Source organism: Mustelus asterias, chromosome 18, assembly GCF_964213995.1.
Source record: "Mustelus asterias chromosome 18, sMusAst1.hap1.1, whole genome shotgun sequence".
NCBI lineage: Eukaryota > Metazoa > Chordata > Chondrichthyes > Carcharhiniformes > Triakidae > Mustelus > Mustelus asterias.
Genome location: NC_135818.1, coordinates 13,041,365 through 13,058,211, shown reverse-complemented (window position 1 = coordinate 13,058,211; position 16,847 = coordinate 13,041,365). Strand labels below are relative to the sequence as shown.

The 16,847-nt window shown below is 46.9% G+C and overlaps 1 protein-coding gene across 1 annotated transcript in view; it reads left to right on the top strand.

Annotated features, from left to right (window-relative positions):
- Positions 1-16,847, top strand: part of map3k9 (mitogen-activated protein kinase kinase kinase 9) — a 169,036-nt gene that overhangs the window by 115,830 nt on the left and 36,359 nt on the right. Inside the window, 3 exon segments of the mRNA XM_078233237.1 lie at positions 5,687-5,835; positions 16,346-16,387; positions 16,390-16,520. Of these exon segments, the coding sequence (XP_078089363.1) occupies positions 5,687-5,835; positions 16,346-16,387; positions 16,390-16,520 (322 nt within the window).

Here is a 16,847-nt window from a genome sequence, read left to right as displayed (position 1 = left end):
CAATAATGTCATTGCAATTCTTTAGAACAATCAGACTCCAAGGCCGGGGTTTTCCAGCCACGCTTGCTCCAAAAACCGGAAAATTCCACCTGAGGTCAACGGACCTTTGCATGATCTGTACCCTCACCCGTTACGATTCCTGTGGCGGGCAGAAAGGGAAATCCCCCTCCCCAAAGTGTCCATGATGTTGCACATGTATCATTCTTGAAGTTTGAAGGTCTGCATGGAGGAAATGAGGCTTTGGTAATTAATCTGAATGGTTCTACTTTTTCAGCTTCCTTTTTTGTTTTCTCTCCCCCTCGTCATCCCCCCCAACCCCCTCATACAAAACAACGATTCACCTTCTGGTTGGAGGACAAACTGTAAAGAATGCCCGTGAACTGTTTTGACCCACATCGCAATCCAGCAGGAGAGACAGATGAAGGGTCATCCAGACTCGAAACGTTAGCTCTATTCTCTCTCCACAGATGCTGTCAGACCTGCTGAGATTTTCCAGCATTTTCTGTTTTTATTCCAGGAGAGACTAATATGGGTTCAGGGGTTGGGTTGGGGGTGGGGGGTCTGAGAGGTCTGGAGCTATTGTAAAAGTGGGGGTGCAATCAAAACGTGAAGGGTATAAGAGGCATATCAAAATAGTATCAGTCAGCACTCTGTGAAGCAGGCAGACAGAAATCTAACTTCCAGACCTCAGGCACAAGGAGTTATGCTATACAATACAAACCGCTCTTGTGGTGATTTATGTGTTCCTCCCTACTCCAGTAGTAGGCATGTTTGGGCCTTATACAGTGTTTATTTTAAAGTACTATTCCTGACACATTTAAGATCTACTGGATACTTTCCAGAGACTGTTGTAATATAAATGCTGTGATTCTTTGTAAAGTGGGATGCTGTCCCACAAAGACGGCACGGTGGCACAGTGGTTGGCACTGCTGTCTCACAGCACCAGGGAGCTGGGTTCAATTCCGGCCTCAGGTCACTCTCTGTGTGGAGTTTGCACAGTCTCCCCGTGTCTGCGTGGGTTTCCTCTGGGTGCTCCGGTTTCCTCCCACAGTCCAAAGATGTGCTGGTTAGGTGGATTGGCCATGATAAATTGCCCCTTCGTGTTAAGGGGATTAGTGGGGTAAATATGTGGGGTTATGGGGATAGGACCTGGGTGGGATTATTGTTGGTGCAGGCTTAATGGGCCAAATGGCCTCCTTCTGCTCTGTAGATTCGATTATTCTATGAAATTAACCATATGTGAGGAAGATGGAGTTGGACAGTGTCCAACCCTCCTCATCCATTCAAAAAGAGCTACAGTACCCAGCCCTGTTGTTGCAGCATCCAGAAGACTCTTAATTCCATGTGTGTGTATGAAGAACCCTGACTTTGACATCGTTTTTGAACCTATATCGCTTTCTCTATTGTCAATATAATGCTCAAACCTCAGCTGACTGTCTTGTATACCTCAAGAAAATTGCTTCCTTTTAAAACAGGAGAAGCAAGATTCTTCAGGTTTTGGATCCTCTGAAGCTATGAATCTCTGACACAAGAGGGGCGGCACGGTGGCACAGTGGTTAGCACTGCTGCCTCACTGCGCCAGGGACCTGGGTTTGATTCTGGCTTCGGGTGACTGTGCGGAGTTTGAACATTCTCCCCGCATCTGCGTGGGTTTCCTCCGGGTGCTCCGGTTTCCTCCCACAGTCAAAAGATGTGCAGGTAGCTGGATCGGCCACGCTAAATTGCCCCTGAATGTCCCAAGTTGCCTAGGTTTAGAACATAGAACATAGAAAGTCACAGCACAAACAGGCCCTTCGGCCCACAAGTTGCGCCGATCACATCCCCACCTCTAGGCCTATCTATAGCCCTCAATCCCATTAAATCCCATGTACTCATCCAGAAGTCTCTTAAAAGACCCCAACGAGTTTGCCTCCACCACCACCGACGTCAGCCGATTCCACTCACCCACCACCCTCTGAGTGAAAAACTTACCCCTGACATCCCCCCTGTACCTACCCCCCAGCACCTTAAACCTGTGTCCTCTCGTAGCAACCATTTCAGCCCTTGGAAATAGCCTCTGAGAGTCCACCCTATCCAGACCCCTCAACATCTTGTAAACCTCTATCAGGTCACCTCTCATCCTTCGTCTCTCCAGGGAGAAGAGACCAAGCTCCCTCAACCTATCCTCATAAGGCATGCCCCCCAATCCAGGCAACATCCTTGTAAATCTCCTCTGCACCCTTTCAATGGCTTCAACATCTTTCCTGTAATGAGGTGACCAGAACTGCGCGCAGTACTCCAAGTGGGGTCTAACCAGGGTCCTATAAAGCTGCAGCATTATCTCCCGACTCCTAAACTCAATCCCTCGATTAATGAAGGCTAGTACGCCATACGCCTTCTTGACCGCATCCTCCACCTGCGAGGCCGATTTAAGAGTCCTATGGACCCGGACCCCAAGGTCCTTCTGATCCTCTACACTGCTAAGAATGGTACCCTTCATTTTATACTGCTGCTCCATCCCATTGGATCTGCCAAAATGGATCACTACACACTTATCCGGGTTGAAGTCCATCTGCCACTTCTCCGCCCAGTCTTGCATTCTATCTATGTCTCGCTGCAACTTCTGACATCCCTCCAAACTATCCACAACACCACCTACCTTGGTGTCGTCAGCAAACTTACCAACCCATCCCTCCACTTCCTCATCCAGGTCATTTATGAAAATGACAAACAGCAAGGGTCCCAGAACAGATCCCTGGGGCACTCCACTGGTCACTGACCTCCATGCAGAGAAAGACCCCTCCACAGCCACTCTCTGCCTTCTGCAGGCAAGCCAGTTCTGGATCCACAAGGCAACAGCCCCTTGGATCCCATGCCCTCTCACTTTCTCAAGAAGTCTTGCATGGGGGACCTTATCGAACGCCTTGCTGAAGTCCATATAGACCACATCCACCGCTCTTCCTTCGTCAATGTGCTTGGTCACATTTTCAAAGAACTCAACCAGGCTCGTAAGGCACGACCTGCCCCTGACAAAGCCGTACTGACTACTTTTGATCATACTAAACTTCTCTAGATGATCATAAATCCTGTCTCTCAGGATCCTCTCCATCAACTTACCAACCACTGAGGTTAGACTCACCGGTCGGTAATTTCCCGGGCTGTCCCTGTTCCCTTTCTTGAATATAGGGACCACATCCGCAATCCTCCAATCCTCCGGAACCTCTCCCGTCTCCATCGACGATGCAAAGATCATCGCCAAAGGCTCCGCAATCTCCTCCCTCGCCTCCCACAGTAACCTGGGGTACATCCCATCCGGTCCCGGCGACTTACCAACCTTGATGCCATTCAATAGTTCCAACACATCCTCTTTCTTTATGTCCACATGCTCGATCCTTTCTGTCCTCCGCAATCCAGCAGTACAACCACCCAGATCCCTTTCCACCGTGAATACCGAGGTAAAGTATTCATTAAGCACCTCCGCCATTTCTAACGGTTCCGCACAAACTTTTCCCCCTTCACCTTTTAAGGGTCCTATGCCTTCACATCTCATCCTTTTACTCTTGACATATTTGTAGAAAGCCTTGGGATTCTCCTTAATCTTACCCGCCAAGGTCTTCTCATGACCCCTTCTCGCTCTCCTAATTTCCTTCTTAAGCTCCTTCCTACATCGCGTATACTCCTCTAAATCCTTAACACCTCCTAGCTCTCTGAACCTTCTGTACGCCTCTCTTTTCTTATTTACCAGGTTCATCACAACCTTCGTGCACCACGGTTCCCGTACCCTACCAACACCCCCCTGTCTCATCGGAACGTTGTCATGCAGAGCTCCAGACAAACATTCCTTGAAAATCCTCCACTTTCCTTCGGTACTTTTCCCCAAGAATGCCTCCTTCCAATTTACCCGTCTAATTTCCTCCCTGATGACACTGTATTTCCCTTTACTCCAGAGAAACACTTTCCTAGCCTGCCTGACCCTATCTCTTTCCAATGCTATCGTGAAGGAGATAGAATTATGATCGCTATCCCCAAGATGCTCACCCACCGAGAGATCCTCCACCTGTCCAGGTTCATTAGCCAGCACCAGATCAAGAACAGCCTCTCCTCTAGTAGGCTTATCCACATACTGTGTCAGGAAACTCTCCTGGACACACCTAACAAACTCCTCTCCATCCAAACCCCTAGCCCTAGGGATATTCCAATCTATGTTTGGGAAATTAAAATCTCCCATCACGACAACTCTGTTATTCCTACATCTCTCCAGGATCTGTTTCCCCATCTGCTCCTCAACATCTCTGTTACTATTGGGCAGCCTATAGAAAACACCCAGCAAAGTTACCGACCCCTTCCTGTTCCTAACCTCCACCCACAGAGATTCCGTAGTCAGTCCCTCCACGGCGTCCACCTTCTCTACAGCCGTGACACTATCCCTGATCAACAGTGCCACTCCCCCCCCTCTCTTGCCTCCCTCCCTGTCCTTCCTGAAACATCTAAAACCTGGCACCTGAAGCACCCAGTCCTGTCCCTGAGACATCCAAGTCTCCGTAATGGCCACCACATCACAATTCGAAGCAGCAATCCACGCTCCAAGCTCATCCACTTTATTCACTACACTCCTGGCATTAAAATAGACACATCTCAGACCTTCAGCCTGAGCACTTCCCTTCTCCCTCACTCGTCTAACCTCCCTCTTACCCTGTCTACATTCCTTATCTATTTGCGAGCTAACCTCCTCGCTCTCAGTCCCCTCATTTCGATTCCCTCCCCCCAACCTTTCTAGTTTAAAGTCTCACCAGTAGCCTTAGCCAACCTTCCCGCCAGGATATTGGTCCCCCTGGGATTCAAGTGCCACCCGTCTTTTTTAAACAGGTCACACCTGCCCCTAAAGAGGATTAACAGGGTAAATATGTGGGGTGACGGGGATGGGGCCTGGGTAAGATACTCTGTCAGAGAGTCGTGCAGACGCGATGGGCCGAATGGCCTCATTTTGCACTGTAGGGATTCTATGATTCTATTCCAAGAACCTTGCTGTTCTATAGAAAACCACGGTTAAAAACAGTTTTGTGCTGAAATTGTTTAATTTTCCAGTTTCAGGTGTGGCCACATTGGGAAAAAAATATTATTTAAGATTCCAACCCTTAATGCTACACTTTTCACGCATCATAGAAAGCATTCTTTCTGGATGTATCACAGCTTGGTATGGCTCCTGCTCTGTCCAAGACCGCAAGGAACTACAAAAGATCGTGAACGTAGCCCAATCCATCACGCAAACCAGCCTCCCATCCATTGACTCTGTCTACACTTCCCGCTGCCTCGGCAAAGCAGCCAGCAAAATTAAGGACCCCACGCACCCCGGACATTCTATCCTCCACCTTCTTCCGTCGGGAAAAAGATACAAAAGTCTGAGGTCACGTACCAACTGACTCAAGAACAGCTTCTTCCCTGCTGCTGTCAGACTTTTGAATGGACTTATCTTGCATTAAGTTGATCTTTCTCTACACCCTAGCTATGATTATAACACTACATTCTGCACTCTCTTGTTTCCTTCTCTATGAATGGTATGTATTGTCTGTATTACGTGCAAGAAACAATACTTTTCACTGTATGCTAATGCATGACAATAACAAATCAAACAAATAAAAAATGTGACAAGTTTTGTTTACGCAATCGAATACTTTTCACTAACTGAGGGTATTTTCCTTACTCTCAGCTATGGTGTGTTACTGTGGGAACTGCTGACTGGGGAGGTCCCGTTCAGGGGGATTGATGGACTGGCTGTGGCCTACGGAGTGGCGATGAACAAGCTGGCCCTTCCCATTCCTTCCACCTGTCCAGAGCTATTCAGCAAACTCATGGAAGGTAAGGAGTTCTCCTTCACTGGGGCAGAAATGTGACATGACTATAAATGTTAAGATAATATAATTCACAATTCCAACCTCCTGGCTCTTTGTCAAGGACCCGCTGCAGGTTTTTAAAATTTAATTTAACATATTCTCTTCAATCTTTTGTTGTTTTATGTTCCCGACTGTTTAAAGAGTTGTTTTGAAAGCTGATGAAGATGACAAAAGATCCTAACCCTCCCCCCCCCCCCCCTTACCTTCTCTTTCTGCCCGTTCAAAGTTGAGGAGAGCGAATGGGTATTGTAGAATGAGCAGCAATTTTTCCATGTTTAAACTTTACAAAGGTGTGAGACGGAGACAAGCGTTGTAAAGTTGAGTTTGTGAAGTTAAAATTTGCCATCGGTGTTAGTGTGGACGAATTCAGAAATCACTCCACACTCAGTCCCAATCTGGCTTCCAAAGTATCTTTATTTAACATGGGGGTTTTTTTTTTTGTTTATATATCCAATTCAATCCAATCAAAGCCCAATTCAAAGTCTGAACAAGTGAGACATTCCAGATCTAAGCTGACACAGGCTCACCACTTCCTGTCTTGGGCTTGATCTACATGATCCAAGCTGACTGGAGCAGGCATTACTCCCACTCCAAGGCTCGATCTCATTTGCATCTCAGCCAAAAGGCCCAGATGCCACTTAAAAAAATTGCTTCAAATGAAGCCTCAGTGTAACCTCATGACTTCAACCAAGTGCAGCACAGCAAAACTACATTTGACCTTAGCCAAAAGGCCGTGAAGCACAGGTGGAGAGAAAGCTTCTGTTCTAATCCCAGTGCTTTCTCTGAAGAGTCAGTGTAAAGGTCTCAACATTTATACCTTTGCTGGAAGATACGTTCACATAGTACATTCACACAGTTTGATCGAGCTGGATGTTACCCAGACAAAGATAATCACACCGCTTTGACGAAGGGTGATCTGGACTTGAAACATAGAGCATAGAACAGTACAGCACAGTACAGGCCCTTTGGCCCTCGATGTTGTGCCGAGCTTTGTCCGAAACCAAGATCAATCTATCCCACTCCCTATCATTCTGGTGTGCTCCATGTGCCTATCCAATAGCTGCATGAAAGTTCCTAAAGTGTCCGACTCCACTATCACAGCAGGCAGTCCATTCCACACCCCAACCACTTTCTGAGTAAAGAACCTACCTCGGACATCCCTCCTATATCTCCCACCATTAACCTTATAGTTATGCCCCCTAGTAACAGCTACATTCACCCGAGGAAATAGTCTCTGAACGTCCACTCTATCTATCCCCCTTATCATCTTATCAACCTCTATTAAGTCGCCTCTCATCCTCCTCCGCTCGAAAGAGAAAAGCCCTAGCTCCCTCAACCTTTCCTCATAAGACCTACCCTCCAAACCAGGCAGCATTCTGGTAAATCTCTGCACTCTCTCCAAAGCTTCCACATCCTTCTTATAGTGAGGTGACCAGAACTGCGCACAATATTCCCAAATGTGGTCTCACCAAGGTCCTGTACAGTTGCAGCATAACTCCACGGTTCTTAAACTCAAACCCCCTGTTCATAAACGCTAACACGCTATAGGCCTTCTTCATGGCTCTATCCACTTGAGTGGCAACCTTCAGAGATCTGTGGATATGAACCGCAAGATCTTTCTGTTCCTCCACATTCCTCAGAACCCTGCCGTTGACCTTGTAATCCGCATTCAAATTTGTCCGACCAAAATGAATCACCTCCCACTTATCAGGGTTAAACTCCATTTGCCATTTTTCAGCCCAGCTCTGCATCCTATCAATGTCTCTTTGCAGCCTACAACAGCCCTCCACCTCATCCACTACTCCACCAATCTTGGTGTCATCAGCAAATTTACTGACCCACCCTTCAGCCCCCTCCTCCAAGTCATTGATAAAAATCACAAATAGCAGAGGACCCAGCACTGATCACTGTGGTATACCGCTGGTAACTGGTCTCCAGTCTGAAAATATTCCATCCACCACCACCCTCTGTCTTCTATGAGATAGCCAGTTACTTATCCAATCGGCCAAATTTCCCTCTATCCCACACCTCCTTACTTTCTTCATGAGCCTACCATGAGAAACCTTATCAAACGCCTTACTAAAATCCATGTATATGACATCAACTGCTCTACCTTCATCTACACACTTAGTTACCTCCTCAAAGAATTCAATCAAATTTGTGAGGCAAGACTTGCCCTTCACGAATCCGTGCTGACTATCACTGATTAAGCTGCATCTTTCCAAATGGTCATAAATCCTATCCCTCAGGACCTTTTCCCTTAACTTACCAACCACCGAAGTAAGTCTAACCGGCCTATAATTACCAGGGTCATTCCTATTTCCTTTCTTGAACAGAGGAACAACATTCGCCACTCTCCAGTCCTCTGGCACTATCCCCGTGGACAGTGAGGACCCAAAGAGCAAAGCCAAAGGCTCTGCAATCTCATCCCTTGCCTCCCAAAGAATCCTAGGATATATCCCATTTGGCCCAGGAGACTTATCGATCCTCAGGTTTTTCAAAATTGCTAATACATCTTCCCTCAGAACATCTACCTCCTCCAGCCTATCAGCCTGTATCCCATTCTCATCCTCAAAAACATGGTCCCTCTCCTTGGTGAATACTGAAGAAAAGTATTCATTCATCGCCTCTCCTATCTCTTCTGACTCCATGCACAAGTTCCCACTACTATCCTTGACCGGCCCTAACCTCACCCTGGTCATTCTTTTATTCCTCACATAAGAGTAAAAAGCCTTGGGGTTTTCCTTGATCCGACCCGCCAAGGACTTCTCATGCCCCCTCCCAGCTCTCCTAAGCCCTTTTTTTTTTATAGCTCATTCCTTGCTACCTTGTAACCCTCAAGCGACCCAACTGAACCTCGTTTTCTCATCCTTACCTACGCTTCCTTTTTAAATGTCAGCTCTTTTCTCTCCTTACAGGTGCTGCCAGACCTGCTGAGATTTTCCAGCATTTTCTCTTTTGGTTTCAGATTCCAGCATCCACAGTAATTTGCTTTTATTATAATCACGACTGTATTGTTTCTTAAATTGCAAAGACATCGAAACCCATTTCCCACATAATGATCCGATAGCGTTTTCATTCATGAAGCCAGCCAGAGACATTGAAATATATTTGCATACATTTAAACCAGTGGGGTGCCTTGATGGGTGAGCCTTTGTTCTTTACTATTCCTGATTGCTGTCTGATTTCTGGCAATTGTCAGGATCTCATTCTGTGATTGTCTTGTTGATGGGTCTTTGTATACGTGCTAATGTCTTTAAGCTGGTGGGTTGGCTCAGACTTCATAATGTACAGACAAGACATTCTGTGGCGTCAGCTTTTAAGCTGTAAGAACTTTTAAACTTGTTTTGTCACAAAATGGATGCTGAGTGCCATCTTGTGTACCTTAGCCAAGGGGGCTGATTTGTTCTCCCCCAACATTGCTAAAGATGTAAGAAAATGTAAAAATGCTAGAGGGAAAAAAACATTATGTGGTCCCTTTAAAAGCTGCTGTTTTGTTTCAGTGATTGGAGGTTTCAAATGCAAAGTACGCAGTCCAAGCTGAAACATTTGTATCAAAAAGTCAAACAGTAATCTTGATAAGACAATCTGTTTTTTTAATTTAGCCCGATCAAATTAGAGAAGGCACTCGGCTACCAAGAACCTATAAAATTTGAATTTGACGATGTTAACAACATCAGACCAATACTATTGTAGGAAAACTGATAGGTTACCACAGGTATAAAAGAGAGTGCAGGCAGGGAAAACCAGGAGGGCAACAGAAGAATGCCACCTCTCAAGCCTCGAGAGGGAGAGAGCAGCTCTCAACTTTGCCAGCTTCAGGTATGCATTTTGGAAGGTCTAATACAGATAGGAAATATACATTAAATGGCAGAACCCTTAAGAGTATTGAAAGGCAGAGGGATCTGGGTGTACAGGTACACAGGTCACTGAAAATGGCAAAGCAGGTGGAGAAGGTAGTCAAGAAGGCATACGGCATGCTTGCCTTCATCGGCCCGGGTATTGAGTTTAAAAATTGGCAAGTCATGTTGCAGCTTTATAGAACCTTAGTTAAGCCGCACTTGGAATATAGTGTTCAATTCTGATCGCCACACTACCAGAAGGATGTGGAGGCTTTGGAGAGGGCACAGAAAAGATTTACCAGGATGTTGCCTGGTATGGAGGGCATTAACTATGAGGAGAGGTTGGAGAAACTTGGTTTGTTCTCACTGGAACGACGGAGGTTGAGGGGCGGCCTGATAGAAGTCTACAAGATTATGAGAGGCATGGACAGAATGGATAGTCAGAAGCTTTTTCCCAGGGTGGAAGAGTCAATTACTAGGGGGCACAGGTTTAAGGTGCGAGGGGCAAGGTTTAAAGGAGATGTACGAGGCAGATTTTTTTCAGAGAGTAGTGGGTGCCTGGAACTCGTTGCCGGGGAGGTAGTGGAAGCGGATACGGTAGTGACTTTTAAGGGGCGTCTTGACAAATACATGAATAGGATGGGAATAGAGGGATATGGTCCCCAGAAGGGTAGTGGATTTTAGTTCAGTCAGGCAGCATGGTCGGTGCAGGCTTGGAGGGCCGAAGGGCCTGTTCCTGTGCTGTAATTTTCTTTGTTCTTTGTATGTCTTAAGAGAGTGCACCATCTAATTAGCGAAAGGTGCCAAATCAGAAAGAATTTACAGACACAGAAATCAACAGAAGAACTCCAAAAGTTTCCGAAAGCCACAAAACCTGGTTGCGTTTTTTTGAGAGTGACTGAATTCTATTATTATATACTTTTTGGTTAATGAACGGATATAGTATTTATTTGAACAGCATTCCAGTAGAATCTTATTTTATTCGATATGTTACTCGTTTGGTTAAAGTTCACTGTTAGAAAAATAAATAAATTTGTTAAGTGTTGACTTGAAGCGAGTGTCAGGTATTTATTAGTTATTCACTAAACGTTACTGAAGAACATTTCACACCTCACACGCTTTTAACAGATTATGAGGCAAGGTATTCCTCTTTGGGGGATTCAACGTTACCTCTCAGAAGGGGGACAACCTCCGCATCGTAACACAAGTGATGGTGAGAAGTGTTATAATTGGCTGCTCAAAGGAGCAATCTGGACCCAGGAGCAATCTGGACCCAGAAACTTTATTTCTTCATATAAGGTTATTCACAAAACCTAGAGAACACAGGCACAGACTCCCTTTACATTCTCGCACAGAAGTGGAAACTGGTTCACACACATGCTTAAGAATAATGCTCTAACCTTTCCCCTACTGTGCTCTTACTTGTAACACCAGGTTAAAATCCAACAGGTTTATTTGGTGGCACAAGCCACTAGCTTTTGGAGCGCTGCTCCTTCATCAGGTAAGTGGGAGTTCTGTTCACAAACAGAGCATATAAAGACACAAACTCAATTTACAAAATAATGGTTGGAATGCGAGTCTTTACAGGTAATCAAGTCTTAAAGGGACAGACAATGTGAGTGGAGAGAGGGTTAAGCACAGGTTAAAGAGATGTGAATTGTCTCCAGCCATGAGGCTGCGGGAGTTCTTCCACAAACCCCAAGAGGCCAACAGCGAACACAATGAGACGACCAATGAACCGGAACAGCCGACAGAGAGATCCACAGTGCAGCAACCAAAGAGGAAAGAGTTGAATTGGACTCCTCCGGAAGGCCGCTGCCCTCAACTTGACATGTATGCCCAAGCCGTCAGGAGGTGCGTCAATGCCAGATTCATCAGCCGCACTCACAAGACAGCCCCGAACATCACCCAAGCACAACGCAACGCCATCCACGCTCTCAAGACCAACCGCAACATTGTCATCAAACCAGCAAAGGAGGGGCCATCGTCATACTGAACAGAATGCATTACTGCAAAGAAGTGGACCGACAACTGAAGAACGAGGAACACTACAGACAGTTACCCGCAGATCCGACCAAAGAACACACCCGTCAATGCAACAGACTGATCAAGACCTTTGATCTGGACCTTCAGAGCACCCTCCGTGCTCTCATCCCACGTATTCCCTGCGTTGGAGATCTCTACTGCGTCCCGAAGATACACAACACACCCAGCCGTCCCATCGTATCAGGTAATGGAACCCTGTGTGAGAACCTCTCCGGCTATGTCGAGGGCATCCTGAAACCTATTGTATAAAGAACCCCCAGCTTTTGTCGCAACACTACGGACTTCCTACAGAAACTCAGCACACATGGAGCAGTTGAATCAGGAGCACTCCTCGTCACAATGGATGTCTCGGCACTCTACACTAGAATCCCCCACGACGATGGCATTGCTGCAACTGCCTCAGTACTCAACGCCGCCAACTGCCAATCTCCAGATGCAATTTTATAACTCATCCGCTTCATCCTGGACCACAATGTCTTCACCTTCAACAACCAGTTCTTCATCCAGACACACGGAACAGCCATGGGGACCAAATTCGCACCTCAATATGCCAACATCTTCATGCACAGGTTCGAACAAGACTTCTTCACCGCACGGGACCTTCAACCGATGCTTCAATCGATGTCATAGATACATCGATGACATTTTCTTCCTTTGGACTCATGGTGAACAATCACTGAAGCAACAATATGATGACATCAACAAGTTCCATCCCACCATCAGACTCACCATGGACTACTCTCCGGAATCGGTTGCATTCTTGGACACACGCATCTCCATCAAGGATGGTCATCTCAGCACTTCACTGTACTGCAAGCCCACGGATAACCTCACGATGCTCCACTTCTCCAGCTTCCACCCTAAACACATTAAAGAAGCCATCCCCTACGGACAAGCCCTCCGTAAACACAGAATCTGCTCAGATGAGGAGGATTGCAACAGACACTCCAGACGCTGAAAGATGCCCTCATAAGAACAGGATATAACGCTCGACTCATCGATCAACAGTTCCGACGCGCCACAGTGAAAAACTGCACCGACCTTCTCAGAAGACAAACACGGCACATGGCGGACAGAGTACCCTTCGTCGTCCAGTACTTCCCTGGAGCGGAGAAGCTACAACATCTTCTCTGGAGCCTTCAACATATCACTGATGAAGACGAACATCTCGCCAAGGCCATCCCCACACCCCCACTTCTTGCCTTCAAACAATCGCACAACCTCAAACAGACCATCGTCCGCAGCAAACTACCCAGCCTTCAGGAGAACAGTGACCACGACACTACACAACCCTGCCACAGCAACCTCTGCAAGACGTGCCGGATTATCGACATGGATGCCATCATCTCACGTGAAAACACCATCCACCAGGTACACGGTACATACACTTGCAACTCGGCCAACGTTGTCTACCTGATACGCTGCAGGAAAGGATGCCCCGAGGCATGGTACATTGGGGAGACCATGCAGATGCTACGACAATGGATGACTGGACACCGCTCGACAATCACCAGGCAAGAGTGTTCTCTTCCTGTTGGGGAACACTTCAGCGGTCATGGGCATTCAGCCTCTGATCTTTGGGTAAGCGTTCTCCAAGGCAGCCTTCACGACACACGACAGCGCAGAGTCACTGAGCAGAAACTGATAGCCAAGTTCCGCACACATGAGGACGGCCTCATCCGGGATCTTGGGTTCATGTCACACTATCTGTAACCCCCACGACTTGCCTGGGCTTGCAAAATCTCACTAACTGTCCTGGCTGGAGACAATATACATCTCTTTAACCTGTGCTTAACTCTCTCTCCACTCACATTGTCTGTACCTTTAAGACTTGATTACCTGTAAGGACTCGCATTCCAACCATTATTTTGTAAATTGAGTTTGTGTCTTTATATGCCCTGTTTGTGAACAGATCTCCCACTCACCTGATGAAGGGGCAGCGCTCCGAAAGCTAGTGACTTGAGTTACCAAATAAATCTGTTGGACTTTAACCTGGTGTTGTGAGACTTCTAATTGTGTTTATCCCAGTCCAATGCCGGCATCTTCACATCATCTCTTACTTGTAAGCAGAGCATGCACCTCATTGTGACAGCATTGAAAAGCAGGGCTAAGGCAAAACGCTCAGTTTTGTGACTTGGGGAAGCTCTCCCAAGTATCTGAACTCTGAACAATGAGGTTGTTGTTCTCACACTGTAGCTTGGTCCTGGACAAAGGGAGCGCAAGAACAGAATGTGCCACACAAGCCCAGGACCACCAACCTCGCTAGTGATCACCAGGGAAGATTAGCCACAGATAATGGGAGCTGACCTTGTGCCAGTTTGTTCATTAGCATACAATGGCTGTATCTCTAAAGATTGATGGCCTGCATGTGTATGTAGGCGATGTTCCAATCGACTGGATGAATTGTAAAGTTGAGGAAGAGAAATGTGTGTGATGTCTAGAGGAAATCTCCTGCTCCCATTAGTTAATAGCGTCGTAGTGACGCTGAACTTCACATTGGACTAATTTCTACTCCAAACCTGAAGAAACAAATATTCAAAATGTCCAACAGGTCTGCAATCGATTCCAAAGTGATAAGGCAGGTTAGAAAGACAGAAATAAAACTGGTTTCATAGAATCCCTGCAGTACAGAAGGAGGCCATTTGGCCTATCGCGTCTGTACCAGCCACAATCCCACCTAGGCCCTATTCCCGTAACCCCATACATTTACCCTGCTAATCCTCCTGACACTAGGGTCAATTTAGCATGGCCAATCAATCTAACCCGCGCATCTTTGGGTTTCATAGGTTTGAGGGGCAAGTTGTCGAAAGTCCAAGGTTAGTAAACTAGATTGAAAGATATGATGGCAGATGACCAATGTTGAGTAGTTAAAGAATCAATTCATTGTTCTCGATAAATAAACTTAAGTTTATTTATTGGCGTCACAGGTAGGTCTACGTTAACACTGCAATGAAGTTACTGTGAAAATCCCCTAGTCGCCACACTTCGGCGCCTGTTCGGGCACACTGAGGGAGAATTTAGTATGGCTAGTGCATCTAACCAGCATGTCTTTCGGACTGTGGGAGGAAACCGGAGCACCCGGAGAAAACCCACGCAGCTACAGGGAGAACGTGCAGACTCCGCACAGTGTCCCAAGGCCGGAATTGAACCTGGGCCCCTGGCGCTGTGAGGCAGCAGTGCTAACCACTGTGCCACCCTCAGTAAATATTGAATATGTATTCAATTGAGAACTAAAAAAAGTCCTTTGAGATAGTGATCTATCAGTGGCTAACCAGAGATTCAGATGACAATGGATTAAAAGAGGAGGATTGGAATATTGCCAAAAAGCACAGTCAACCTGAGAATTGGGAGACTTTTGGAAACCAGCAAAAGATGACCAAAAGTTGTTGGAGAGAGGAATTGGATATGAGGGTCAATTGGCAAGAAATACAAAAACGGATGATTAAAAACTTTTGCAAGTATCTCATAGTGAAAGCGAGTGTGTGTCCCTTGGAGGATGCGACAGGAAATGTTGGAATGGGGGATAAAGGAAGGACTGAGATGTTGGAGAAATATTTTGTACAAGACACAAAAGATAACACAGAAGTAGTGGGCAAGCCTGGGTCTAATGAGAGTGAGCAACTTAGAGTAATGAACATAAGAATAAAGAACAAGAACTGGATAAATTAATAGGACTAAAAGCTGATTAGTCCCCTGTCCCCATGTGGTTATTGTTTACTGCAGGGAAGGAAATCTGCTGTCCTTACCCACTCTGGCCTGTAAATGACTCTTAACTGCCCTCCGCAATTGCCCTCAAGGACTGTTAATGATGGGCAAGAAATGCAGGCGAGGCCTTGTGGTGCAGTGGGTTGGCGACCCTGCCTCTGAGCCAGAAGCTTTGAGTCCCGCCCCTGGACCTGATGACCAAGGGACGTGCATTCATAATGCGGTCTATTGCCTTAAGTGTGGCAACCTGCAGATACTTCCAAACATGCCAATGGCTGGCAGTAAGAGTGGGAGAGACTCCTGGTCAGCCATGCTTGATATGGAATGGCGCCCCTCAAGCTATAAGCCTCTGACGACAGACTGGGGGTCTCTTCCAAGAATTACGAGCGATGGAAAAAGATGCGAATCTGCCTTAGGGAAGAGAATTGGAACAAATGAGGCATTTCCCACGTACCCACTTTCCATGAAAGAATAAAAAGGAGGAGGCTGCAGTGGATTAATTGGTTGTGATCATTGAAAATTCCCTGGATTCCGGAATGGTCCCAGTAAGGTTGTGTTCCCGGAGGAACACAGTGCAATTTTCAGTAGTGGGGAAGAGAGGTGGAGATGGTCTATTGAGCTTTGCGCCAGAGTATCTCACAGCGACACACATGTCACACACCTGAACTTCAGACTCCTTCAGTTAAGATACTGAGCAAGTTTCCATTAGAAAAGAAGGAAATATTGGAAGGTGTGTAATCCCTGGCCGTCTTGTTTGTAAGTGACCTGAGCTAAGATCCAGAGACAGGTTTCCTGATTAACCCTTCAGCTGAGAGCCCTCGCTACAGGAGAAACACTTTTAAAATAATTAACAGAATAGAAACCTTGATGTCTTTGCTTCAGATTGCTGGAACACAGATCCACACTCTCGCCCCTCGTTCAGCAGCATTTGGATCAGCTCACTGCCATCGAGGAGTCCGGCTTCTTTGAGATGCCGCAGGATTCTTTCCATTCCTTGCAGGAAGAATGGAAACAGGAGATCCAGGAAATGTTTGAACAACTCCGAGAGAAGGAAAAGGTAGGGCATTTAAACTTTGCTGCATTGATTTCCTTCCTTCCCTCCCTCACTCCCCTCCCTCCCTCCCTCACTCCCCTCCGTGCCTCTCTCCATCCCTCCCTCCCCTCCCCTTCCTCCGTCCCTCCCTCCCCTCCCCTTCCTCCGTCCCTCCCTCCCCTTCCTCCGTCCCTCCCTCCCCTCCCCTTCCTCCGTCCCTCCCTCCCTCCCTCCTCCCCTCCTCCCTCCTTCCCCCCGTCCCTCCATCCCCTCTCTCCTCTTCCTCCTCTTCCTCCTCTCCCTCCTCTCCCTCCCTCCCTCCCCTCTCTCCCCTCTCCTCCTCCCTCCTTC